We start from the raw sequence: 13430 nt of genomic DNA, 5'->3' as shown, positions 1-13430 counted from the left end.
GAAAGGGTACAGTATCACCAGATACCAGGTATATAGCATAGTGTAAACATTAACAATGTACGTCTATATATTCAGGAGTAGTGTTGAGCTACCCCGCTAGTGTTCCAGTTCGTTTTGGTTCATCGAACACAAGGCAAGTTCGTCGAATGTTTGTCGAACGTTCGATGAACAACGTCGAACACCATTGAAAACAATGGCAGGCAAACACAAACACATACAAACACATAGAAAACAATTACAAAACACCTTAAAAGGTGTCCCAAAGCAGACAAAATGTTCAGAATACAAAAATAACATATGGAAAATGACAACTACATATAGAAAAGAGGCGGAGGAGTAAAAGGAGGAGGAGGAGACACAGATATAGGCATGTCATGCCCTTATGAAGTCAAGAAAGGCTGGAATAAAAATGTAAAATACCAAAAAACAGTAAAAATCTGAAATCGAAGACGATCATATACCGTCAGACTTCCCACCATAAATTAGGCCAACTGCTGATCAGGCGGCGTTATTCCCATGAACCTCCGAACAGCGTCCAGGAAGGCAAAGTGTTTGGTTTCCGGGGGCAGTATGGTTGCATACTGAACCGTTACTCATCTCCATCAAATTGTGATCACAGGGACAGATGTAGACATTGTCCTCACTGCCTATCAGGATCTGTCAGGTAACTTTGGAGTGCAAAAGACACAAGCCACAGGCCGTAGGCGATTCTATTGGATTGGCATGAGAGGACACATTTAAAAATGTGGGCAGGAATGTCACACGTCTGTGAGTCGGAAAACCGTGAAAGCTGATGATAAACCACCACTGCATCTCATTGTGAGTCGGCGTTCATAACAAATGGAAGCCATTGATCATCTGAAGATAGATCCCAGCAGGAGCCCAGCAGTAAAGGGAATAGGTACGTCTTAACCATCATCTATCATTTCACCAAATTTGTATTGGCAGTCCCAGTGAAGTATTTAACAGGCCAGACTACACAGTGGTGGAGCAGGGAGAGGTAAGTATTGCAAGTGCTGGTGCCTTGAGCAAGCAGGGGGGGCCCCTCTCATGGCCGGCGGTACTGGCACAGGGCCCCTCATAGTACGCCGATGTGTCTGACGGTGGGTGTGCACCCCCACCATCAGAGACCCTTGATTCTACTATGAGGGACCTTGTGTCACTGCCGTTGCCAAAGAGTGTGCCCACCCACCTGTCCAGGGCAATGGCACTCGCACGGGTGCGTGCGCCAGGTGGTGACCCCGGCCCTGAGGGGGGAGGCAGCCCAGTTAGGGAGGTGGAAAAAATGGCATATATTGATGTTGGACATTCAGCAGCTGCAAATGGAGTAATTGGAGAAGTCCGCGGAAGAGGAGGACAAAAGCAAGCCATTTTTCTGGCAACATATGTGTCAGCAGGGGAGGGTGGGACAAAATCCTTTGAAACCCATGCATGGTTAATTTTAATGAAGGTTAGATGATCAACATTTTGGGTCGACAGACGGGTCCTTTTTTCTGTCATGATTGATCCAGCAGCACTGAAGACTCGTTCAGATAACACACTTGCAGCAGGGCAAGCGAGCTCCTGTAAGGCAGATTGTGCCAATTCAGGCCAGGTGTCAAGTTTACTGGCCCAATAGTCAAAGGGGAATGACCGGTATGGGAGAACATCGATATGAGACGAGAAGTAGTTTGTTACCATAGTTGACACCTGCTGTCTCCTGTCACTTTCGATCGATGCAGTATTACCAGTCGTGTGAGTGGTACTTGAAAAATCAGTCCACAACATGGTCATGAAACCCCTGTGTCCAACGCCACTTCGGCTGTGTGCACCACGAACACCTCTTCCATGTTGCCCCCTACGGCTCATGGGAAAAACATCACCGCCGCTGTGTGCTGGGAATGCCTCAAACAAACGGTTTACCAGAGTTGCTTGTTTGTTAGCCAATATTAGCTCCAGGTTCTCCTGTGGCATGATGTTTTGGAATTTGCCTTTATAGTGTGGATCCAGGATGCTGGCCAACCAGTAGTCGTCATCGTTCATCATTTTGGCAATGCGGGGGTCCCTTTTTAGGATCTGCAAGGCATAACCACACATGTGGGCCAATGTTTCAGGTGTCAATGATGCACTGTGAGTGCTGGGTGGAGGAGTACTTTCTGGCAAATCAACATCCCTCCAGTCACGCACAAACCCTGTACCTGACCTTGCCACGCCAACATTTTTTCTTGCCCCCTGAGAAGCATCCTCCTCCCCAAAATAATCATCCCAATCATCCTCTTCCTCTTCTTCCTCCACCTCGTCCACAAGACTCCCTGAGCAAACAATGGCTGACTGTCATCAAAGCTTCCCTCCTCCTCTTCCTCCTCGGCTGCAGACGCCTGCTCCTTAATGTGCGTCAAAGTTTGCATGAACAGACGCATAAGTGGGATGCTCATGCTTATGATGGCGTCTTCTGCGCTTACCTGCTGTGTGCATTCCTCAAAACACTGAAGGACTTTACAGAGGTCTTTCTGTTTCGACCACTGCACACCAGACAACTCCATGTCTGCCTGCAAACTGCCTGCCCGTGTATCCTCCCACAAATACATTACAGCCTGCCTCTGTTCGCACAGCCTCTGAACCATGTGCAGGGTGGAGTTCCACCTTGTTGCAACGTCGATAATTAGGTGGTGCTTGGGAAGGTGGAGCAATCGCTGCAGCTTCTGCATACGACTGGAGTGTACGGGCGACCGGCGGATGTGCAAGCACGGTGTTCGCATCTTATGGAGCAGGGGTGTTAACTCCGGATAATTATTGAGGAAGCACTGCACCACCAGGTTCAAGGTGTGAGCCAGGCAAGGTATGTGTCTGAGTTTTGAAAGGGCTATGGCAGCCACAAAATTCCGACCGTTATCTCTAACTACCTTGCCTGCCTCAAGATGTAGACTGCCCAGCCATGACTCAGTTTGTCGCTGCAAGTAGTCGGCTAGTACCTCCGCGGTGTGTCTGTTGTCGCCCAAACACATCATGTTCAACACAGCCTGCTGACGCTTACCACTAGCTGTTCGATAGTGGGACAACTCGTGTGCAACACTGACAGCTGCGGATGGAGTGCTCGTGCAACTGCGCTCTGTGGATGAGCTTTTGCTTCTGGAGGAGGAGGGTCGAATGCCTACAGCCAACTGTTTCCTATACCGTGGGCTAGGCAGCACTGTCCCACCACCGCTGTCCCCTGTGGACCCTGCATCCACCACATTAACCCAGTGCGCAGTGATGGACATGTAACGGCCCTGGCCATACCTACTGGACCATGCATCTGTTGTGAGGTGCACCTTTCCACTCACTGATTGCTTGAGTGCATGGACAATGCTGTCTTTCACATGCACGTGGAGGGCTGGGATGGCTTTTCGCGAAAAGAAGTGCCGACTGGGTTGGTCATAGCGTGGTACTGTGTAGGCCATGAGCTTGTGGAAAGCTTTGCTTTCAACCAACCGGTAGGGCATCATCTCTAACGAGATTAGTTTGGCAATGTGGGCGTTCAAAGCCAGTGTACGCCGATGAGAGGATGATTACTTTCTTGTCCTACTCAAAGTCTCTGGTAGGGTGAGCTGGACATGAGAGCTGCATATGGTGGAACTAGCGGTGGACGTGGCGGACTGACAGAGGGTTGGTGATGGTGTTGGTGGTGTTGCTGATGGCCTAGACTCAGTCTTTCGTAGCAATAACATTGTGATTCCATGACTGCTTTGCCCTTGTGACGACACTTCGACATTTGCTGCTGGTGGTGTGCTAACCGGTGGGCTTACAGTGGGGGAAGCGATGTAGCGTTGCTGACTACCTTCATTCGGAGCAGGTGCACATGTGGTACATGAGGTTTGGTAGTCCGTCAACGCTTGCAAGTGCATGGTGGTTAAATGTCTAAGCATGCAACTGGTATTCAAATTTCTCAGATTTTTCCCTCGGCTAAAGGTATTTGCGCACTTCTTACAGATAACCTTTGACTGATCATTAGGATTTTGTTCAAAAAAGTGCCACACTGCACTCTTCCTACTATGGAAGACATTTTGAGACCTTGCACGCTGTGCTAATTTGACCGTCTGGCCAAGCTGTCCTGCAACTCTTTTGGTTTTTGTAACACGTTTTTGGACTGCTACAGTCCTGCCAGATAACAGCTGTTGCGATGTCATTGCCTGCTACGGATACTCCTCCTCCTTTTCTGAACTATTGGCAGCGGCACCCTCTTCCCCCAATGGATGCCAATCTGGGTCAACAACTGGGTCATCCATCACCTCCTCTTCCATTTCATGTGCACCTTCCTCTGTGTCACCGTGTAAGGTGGCATAGTATGCGGGAAGGGGCACCGGAGTTTCATCAGGGTCTGATTCTGCCTCAGTACACTGCGAGGACAATGTAGTGCTCTGAGTGAATGTACCAGCAGAAAAATCTAGCAGTGGCTGTGCATCAGTGCACTTCATGTCAGATTCATCTTGGACTGGGGAATTCACGATTTGACTTGCTACCCCAGGCATGGTATGTGAAAAGAGCTCCATGGAGTAATCGGTAGTTTGGCCTGCCACATCCTTCACTTTTGGTAGGGGTGAAGGACACAAGGAAAGGTGTTGTTCCTTACCAGGAGCCTCCACTGACGACTCAGTGCTTTTATTTTTTGAAACTTCAGAAGAGGAGGCAAGAGAACTGGAGGCTGTGTCAGCAATGTAAGCCAAAACTTGTTCCTGAAGCTCCGGCTTTAAAAGAGGTTTACCTACTCCCAGAAAAGAGAGCCTTCGAGGCCTTGTGGAGCCAGATGATGATGCAGGCTCAACATCTCCTGCCTTAGGTGCTATGTGCTTTTGCCACTACCAACAGATGCAACACCACCACCATCAGGACCAGCGGTCAACCTCCGCCCACTTCCATGGCGTCTTCCACCATAGTTCCTCATTTTTGTGAAAATGTACCCAAAATAACACCAGCTATATGGTACTGTAAAACAAGGTAGAAGGTGTATCTACTATCGGTGAGAATTTGAATCTCACTATAGATTTGAGGACGCAGAACTATTGTCTCAGGCCCAGGAGAGATTACACCTCAATGTAACAGGCTGAAATTGGATGGTGTATAAGGTGGAGGGTGTCTATAGAATTGGTGAGAATTTGAATCTCACTATAGATTTGAGGACGCTGAACTATTGTCTCAGGCCCAGGAGAGATTACACCTCAATGTAACAGGCTAAAATTGGATGGTGTATGACAAGGTGGAGGGTGTCTGTAGGATTGTTGAGAATTTGAATCTCACTATAGATTTGAGGATGCTGAACTATTGTCTCAGGCCCAGGAAAGATTACACCTCAATGTAACAGGCTGAAATTGGATGGTGTATGACAAGCTGGAGGGTGTCTATAGGATTGGTGAGAATTTGGATCTCACTAGAGATTTGAGGACGCTGACAATGATGCTCTCAGTCCAAGTATGGACGCAGGCAGCCTAATAAGCAGGACTGCTGCACACACAAAAGGGTGGAAAAATGAACGCTTGGTAACTGTGCAGAAAAGAGAAAGAAAACTATATTTGATTTTAAAAAAGCAGCGTGCAAACAGCAATGCAGTTATCAGGGAGCCTTATAAGGCAGCCTAATAACCAACAGAGCTGATGCACAAAAATAGAGCCTCCTCTGTCACTGCACACAAAGTGTTGTCTTGTAAGTGGAAATCGCTAACAGCAGAAGCAGTTTTTTTGTTCTTCTTCCCTGCCTAATGCTCTCCCTACAGAATCAGCAGCAGCAGCTCTCCCTATGCTAAGATCAGCATAAGTAAGATGGCGGTCAGCGTTCACGCCCATTTATAGCCCTTGTGACGCCACGCAAAGCCAGCCAATCACTTGCATGCCCTTCTCAAAGATGGTGGTGACTGATGCCTATGTCATCGCGTTGCCACAGTGTGCGTCCTTCATCATTGGCTGAAAAAGGGCGCTGGAAGCATCTTTTGAAACGCGACTTTGGCGCTCTGGTCGCCGACCTCGTGGCCGACCTCATGCTCTGGTCGGATTTCATTTCATGAAACCCGACTTCAGCGAAAGTCGCCAACTTTTGAATATGACCGACCCGTTTTTCTCAACTCTAGCAACACCCACTGGGGCTGCAGTCTAGCCTAGATAGGGTTAACTGTAAAGGCCAGCTCAGTTTGTGGAGGGGGAACTGAGAGTTAGTGCCAAGTTCAGGAAGTGACAATTCAGTGCAGAGGTGTTGTGCAAAGTGACAGCAGTAGTCGCTGGCAATAGGCTGCTAGGGACAAAGTGAGCCTAATACTCAGTGCAGTGGATTGCCAAAGAACCCTTTCATGTGAATCTGTCTTCCGACCTGAAAACCTTGAGATGGACGTCGGGGCCTGTGAAGCTACAGGGAAAGATCGACTCAAACTCTAAGAGGCGGTAGTTGATGCAATCCAGGTGCATTGCTAGTGTTGGAGAAGAATTCCCAGTGCTAGAGAGGTTAACAATAGGGATACTATATCCATACGGAGAACCAGGGCTGAAGTTTTGTCTGGTACCTGTTGGAAAGACAACAACCCGTCGACCCTTATCCTATATGCCTTTTTGTAAAGACTGCCAGTTGCCAAGTAAAAATTAGATTGTTTTTACATGTTCTGTGTCCCCTGGATTGATTGCTGCCAAGGTTCGAGAAGAGAAAAAGCCTATGAGCCAGAAGTAAGTGTGATGCACCTCACACACAACAACACACGGAGACAGGGACACATATCTTATGTAGTGTTCCAGAGCCAGTTGAAGCAGCAGTTTGTCTGTGATTACCTCGCTTGGCCACTTTACAATGATGCAAGTAGTACTGCACATGACTGCTGCCTTCACTGACTGACTGCAGTGGTCACATGCTGGTTGTTTGTAAACAGAGACCAGGGTCAACAACAGCAGCAGCTAACTACAAAATAGTAAGATGATTTTACATTGCTGCAAAACTCTTGTGACTGCTTTGATAAATCATCAAAAAGTGTTTAAGTGTACTGTATATTCACATAGAAGCTTTTGACATGGATTTTTTTTGGATGAAAATTCTACCTAAAAAGTTCTTAAAAAACATGCAATTTTGGGGGGAGGGGGATTGTGTTGTTTTCTCTGCTTCAGTACATTGAGAAGTAAGATTTAAATAGTTTTTCTTTTTCAAGTAGAATTGCTTCAAGAATTGACCTGCTGCTTGTTTTTCCATGTGAAATAAAAAGATCGCACCATGTGCAATATGGGCATAGTTTTCTCATTTGACATGAAATGGAAGATTTTTCTGAGAGTATTTTTAAAGGCTTTTCATGTGGATTTTGAGCAGAATCTATGTCAATACACATTGTGTGAATATACCCTAAGCAAGAAAAAAAAAAACAAAGTAAATTAAAAACTAATGAAACAACATGCATGTTTTTCAAAATTCACTGTGTGTCCTGTGTTTTTAGCCAATATTAAACATTATTACCTATTATTACTGAAGACAAAATAAACAGGGATTTTTAGAACACATCCACTGAATGGATCGCACATAAATAAGAAAGAAAAATGCAACATGTTTCTGCCGTGTAAAACGCCCATGATTGTTCTTTATCAGTTCCGTATACATAAAAACTCATGGGTTTTCTAATTTTTATTTTAACTTAAAAAAAAACATTATGTGCAGTTAAACCAATAATACCTCACCCGTATAGTATGTGTTCGTCCACCAACTCTGTCCCGGGCCTCCAACACAATGGCATTGAGCCCTGCCTCTGTCAGCAGTTTTGCAGCTGAAAGGCCTGAAAAAAAATAGACAAAACCAATTACAAACTTTACAAATTCACGAACAATTAGGAAAGGTGAAGTATACTGTAATTCAGATTATTTATTGTGTAGTACCGTAGATACTGTGACAAAGTCACTGGCAAAGTGTTGGAGGGGAGCCTATTCAGTGATTTGAAACCCAGAAGTTTCCTCCAGCACACTATGTGTTGAGAGGGGTTAATCGGCCATTTTAAGGCCTGGGTTTTTGTGAACAACCATAGATCAGGTGGGATGTTGTCCACTAGGCCTCCAGAGGCATTCAGGCTATGTACCCACATATCCCAGCAAAGAGAAAACAGATGAATGGCAAACTAGGGCACACAAATCACCACATTGACAGACGGAGATATTTATCTGAAGTATTGTGGTATATATTTCAGTCAAAAAACAGAGGTGCTGGCATGAAAAAACATGAATATTTCAATGTGAAATGAAAAAAGAAGAAATATGCAGCACTCACCAATATAGCTGAAAAACTGTGCGTCTTTATTTCACATGAATTCCATCAACAGATATGTGGACATGCAGGACGTTAGAGGAATGCTAGGGGAGGGAGGTGCCGGACAATGGCCGTTTCACGATTACTTGCTTCTACTGGACCCGTAGAAGCGATTAATCGCAAAACGGCCGTTGTCTGGCACCTCCTTCCCCTAGCATTCCTCTAACGCCCTGCATGTCCACATATCTGTTGATGGAATTCATGTGAAATAAAGATGCACAGTTTTTCAGCTATATTGGTGAGTGCTGCATATTTCTTTTTTTATTTACCCCCGTATGCAGAAAATTCCTGACTAAAAAACGAACTCCTTCCCAGGAAAAATGCGTTTTTTTCCACGCATTTTTTGTTCGTTTTTTGCGCATTTTTTTCCGGAGCATCCCCAGTCTCATTGAATATAGTTGGAAATTCATTTTTTGCTGCAAAATTAATGAACATGCTGCATTTTTTACCGCGATGCATTTTTTATGCAGAAAAAAACGCATCATGTGCACAAAAATTGCAGAATGCATTTTAAGAAAGGGATGCTTAATGTATGCGCTTTTTAAGCATTTTTGCATGGAAAAAACGCTTAAAAACGCGAAAAAAATGCTTATGAGGGCACACAGCCTTAGTGTTCAGTGAGTCTGGAGCCGGCAGCTCCATAGAAGTGGTTTTTGTTTGTTAGCTATACTGAACCTGGCTGTTATATCCTGAGCGGATGGATCCCAGCAGCTGCAGAGTCTGTATACCATTTTGTTTTGTTTTCTCTCCTGTTTTGCCCAAGGGGCCGTGTTTATTTTCACATCACATTGTTTTATGCCACATGTCTAATAAACCAGCGAAAAATTGAATGAGACAGTATACTTGTGTTTATTTCCGTGTGCAGCTGAGTGAGCCGATCTACTACAATACATATTAGGCCAGGGTCACACTTGCGAGTATATTGCGAGAAACTCGCACATTAGTACCCGTCACTGCCGCCGGCACTCAGACCCGAGTGTGCGGCTGCATGTATTTCTATGGAGCCGCACACTCCAGTCCCGAGTTCCGGCGGCAGTGCCGGGTATTGATATGAGAGACTCGCGCAAGTTTCTCACATCACACTCGCAAGTGTGACCCCAGCCTTAGTCTCATTATGGGATGCTGTAATTGTAGACAGGGCCGCCATCAGGGAATTACTGCCCTGACTGGCGTATGGGGCCCGGTGGGCAGAGGGAACCCGCATAAGGCCCGGTCTCATCTCCTCACTGGGCCCCTACCAGCAGGCTAAACTGGGCTCTTAGCGGTGCTGCACTGTGGCAGCTGAATGCTATTGACTTGCAGGCCCATCGGCCCGCAGGTCAATAGTTAACAGCCGCCAGCCAATCGGAGGCTGGCAGCTGGCATCAGCCACAGCGCGCACGATGCCCGTGTCTGATGTCACTGTTAGTCACCGGCGAGTGCACGCTTCAGCAGCATGGAGGGAGTGCGAGCGTCACCGCTGGAGAGTGGCCAGGTAAGAACAACTTTTTTTTTATTGAATGCGGCGATCCAGGGGGCCCGGGGCAGAATGCTGGACATGATGGGAGCAATTGCTGGACATGATGGGGGCAAAATGCTGGACATGATGGGGACAGATTGCTTGACATGATGGGGGCAGAATGCTGGACATGATGGGGGCAGAAGGCAGACGGGCAGATATGGGGGCGGAATGCTGGACATGATTGGGGCAAAATGCTCGACTTGATGGTGGCCGAATACTGGACATGGGGCAGATTGCAGACATAGGGCAGAATGCAGATATGATGAAGGCAGAATGCAAGACATAATGGGGGCAGAATGCTGGACATGATGGGGCAGATTTCTGGACATGAGGGGGGCAGAATTCTGGACATGATGGGGGCAGAAGGCAGATGGCAGATATGGGGGCAGAATGCTGGTCATGATGGGGGCAGAATGCTGACATGATGGGGGAAGAATGCTGGACATGATGGGGAAGAATGCTGGACATAATGGGGAAGAATGCTGGACATGATGGGGAAGAATGCTGGACATGATGGGGCAGAATGCAGACACAATGGGGGCAGAATACTGGACATGGGGCAGATTGCAGACATGGAGGCAGATTGCAGACATGGGGCAAAATGCAGACATGATGGGGGCAGAATGCTGGACATGATGGGGGCAGAAGGCAGACGTCAGATATGGGGGCGGAATGCTGGACATGATTGGGGCAAAATGCTCGACTTGATGGGGGCCGAATACTGGACATGGGGCAGATTGCAGACATGGGGCAGAATGCAGACATGATGAAGGCAGAATGCAAGACATAATGGGAGCAGAATGCTGGACATGATGGGGCAGATTTCTTGACATGATGGAGGCAGAATGCTGGACATGATGGGGGCAGAATGCTGACATGATGGGGGAAGAATGCTGGACATGATGGGGGAAGAATGCTGGACATGATGGGGGAAGAATGCTGGACATGATGGGGAAGAATGCTGGACATGATGGGGAAGAATGCTGGACATGATGGGGCAGAATGCAGACATGATGGGACAGAATGCAGACACGATGGGGGCAGAATACTGGACATGGGGCAGATTGCAGACATGGAGGCAGATTGCAGACATGGGGCAAAATGCAGACATGATGAGGGCAGAATGCAAGACATAATGGGGCAGATTGTAAGACATGATGGGGGCAGAATACGAGACATGAGGGCAGAATGTGACAGTGAGACACAGGAGGGGCAGAATGGACATGGGGCAAAATGTGACAGTGAGACACAGGAGGGGTAGAATGTAAGGCACGGGGGCAGAATGTGACAGTAAGACACAGGAAGGGGCAGAATGTGACAGTGAGACACAGGAAGGGGCAGAATGTGACAGTGAGACACAGGAGGGGGCAGGATGGGAGACACATGGTGCAGGATCATGGGGCAGGATGGATATGATGGAGACAGATGGGGAGATCATATGGGGCAGAATGGACACTCATGAGGTTGGGATGGGAGAACATATAGCTGAAGCCAGGAATGAGACACACAGGGGCCAGGATGGGGAATATTATTACTATAGGGGATAATTAAGGGATATTATTACTGCAGTGGTGTATTTATTTTATTTTTTGAGTATAGTGTTTTAAATGGGGGGGGCAGTCCTGTTTCTGTGTCGAGTGATACTATGCTGCCTTTTTTCTTCATGTGATGTAATGTAGACATTGGGAAAAAAATAAGTAATGTTTTCTGCAAGTGGAGCTCTAGATAACTGTACTATTGCCTGCAGAGACAAGCACTGGCTGGAAGAAGTGATGGCGATCTGGGCTGGATGAAAGAAGAAAGGCAAGGATGAAGGACTTCACCTAGAGACGTCACTGGTGAGTTAGTGTGTTACCTATACACTGACACTATACACTGTATACTATATACAGAGGTCCTGTGTATAATGTCACCAGTGATCACTGTATTACCTGTACTTTATATACAGAGCTCCTGTGTATAATGTCATTGATCACTGTATTATCTGTACACAGGCACTGCATACCAAGTACAGATCTCCTGTGTATAATTTCACTTATGGTGATAGTATTGTGTTTTATTATTACTGATCAGTATTGTAGTATTCAGTCACTATGTGGTGGTAATATGTGGTCTGGACATGGTGTTGCGGTATTTGTCCCTTGCATGTGCTATTATTTGGTCACTTTGTGGTGGTAATATGTGGTCTGGTCATGGTGAAGTGGTATTTGTTCCTTGTATGTGATATTATTCAGTCACTATGGTAGTAATATGTGGTCTGGTCATGGTGTGGTGGTATTTGTTCCTTGTATGTGGTATTATAGGTCACTATGTGGTGGTTATATGTGGTCTGGACATGGTGCGGTGGTATTTGTCCCTTGAATGTGATATTATTGGTCATTTTAAAAATTGAAAAATAAATGAAAATATACTTAAATTGTATTGCATGTTTTAACAAATATTTAATAGGTTAGAGTAGAGCTCGGCCAAAAGAGTCTACAGTGTTGTGATGGCGGGTTAAAAAATCTTTTGGCCAAAACAAAAGCCGCCAAGAGAGGGCGGTGGGACTGTGGACAGTTTGAGGGGTGGAGGCGGGGCTGGGGTGGAGCCTGGGTGGAGTCTAAAGGGGGCCCCGAAAATTTTGCCAGTATGGGGCCCCGAAATTCCTAGTGGCAGTCCTGACTGTAGATACTAGTTTATTTCTATCTGATATTGACCGCTTTCATTTTTGACACTACTTTTTCTGTCCTTTTGCAGCTTAGTTTTGTTATAAGATAAATCATCAGTTACATTGACATTTTAAATTGCTTCCATACCAGTAACTAGGGTGTGATCATCCACAGACACTGAGGGAATTGAGTTCAGTAATTAACAGACCACTGTATCTCATATTTTTAGACTCTTGTAACAGGGGTGGTGCCACATGATTGTAGGATGGCTCACGTTGTGCAATAAAGGTAAGAAGGCAGATCCAGGCAACTCTGCTAAGCCTGACATTAGTAGGGTGCAAAATTTTGTTAGGGCATTATAAGGGATGATCTGCGGAAATATATTGCAGATAATATTATAATAACTGACAACCAGCACAGATTCATGAAGAACAACTCATATGTGCTACAGTGGGGAAAAAAAGTATTTAGGCTGGTTTCACATTTGCGTTTTTTAGCGCTGGAAAAAAACGCACACCTGCGCATGCGTTTTTCCCCCTATATTTAACATGGGTGCGCATACCTGCGCACTGGTCAGCGCATGTATGCGATTTTCATGCGCTGCGTTTTTTTGGGGTGTGCGTTGGGATTTTCCAGACGCAGCATGTTGCATTTTTTGGCCCTGCAAAAAAGCGCATTGGCACATATGCGCACGTTTTGCGCTAAAAATGGCCATTATAGCCTATGGATGCGCATATGTGCGCACTGGCATGCTCATGTATGCGTTTTTTTGCATATGCGTTTTTTTTTTTAAACCATGGAATTTAGGGGTTTGGGTTAGAGTTAGGGTTAGTTAAGGGGGTTTAGGGTTAGGGTTATGGTCAGGGTCAGGGTTAGGGTTAGGGTTAGGGTCAGGGTTAGGGTTAAGTATGGTTTTGTTAAGGATTAGGGTCATGGTTAGGGTCAGGATTAGGGTTAAGTATGGTTTTGTTAAGGGTTAGGGTCAGGGTTAGGGTTAGGGTTAGGGTCAGGGT

At 46.3% G+C, this 13430-nt stretch overlaps 1 protein-coding gene across 1 annotated transcript in view; it reads right to left on the bottom strand.

The window, feature by feature from the left end:
- The window catches only part of LOC141080663 (amine oxidase [flavin-containing]-like), a 144699-nt gene that overhangs the window by 77699 nt on the left and 53570 nt on the right, over positions 1-13430 (bottom strand). Inside the window, exon 2 of the mRNA XM_073566053.1 lies at positions 7650-7744. Within this exon, the coding sequence (XP_073422154.1) occupies positions 7650-7744 (95 nt within the window). The remainder of the gene's footprint in view (positions 1-7649; positions 7745-13430) is intronic.

The sequence above is a fragment of the Dendrobates tinctorius genome, unplaced genomic scaffold, assembly GCF_039654945.1.
Source record: "Dendrobates tinctorius isolate UK_male_01 unplaced genomic scaffold, ASM3965494v1 ptg000016l, whole genome shotgun sequence".
NCBI classification, from domain to species: domain Eukaryota; kingdom Metazoa; phylum Chordata; class Amphibia; order Anura; family Dendrobatidae; genus Dendrobates; species Dendrobates tinctorius.
Note: the sequence above shows the minus strand (reverse complement) of the source record. Positions and strands in the feature narration are given on the sequence as shown.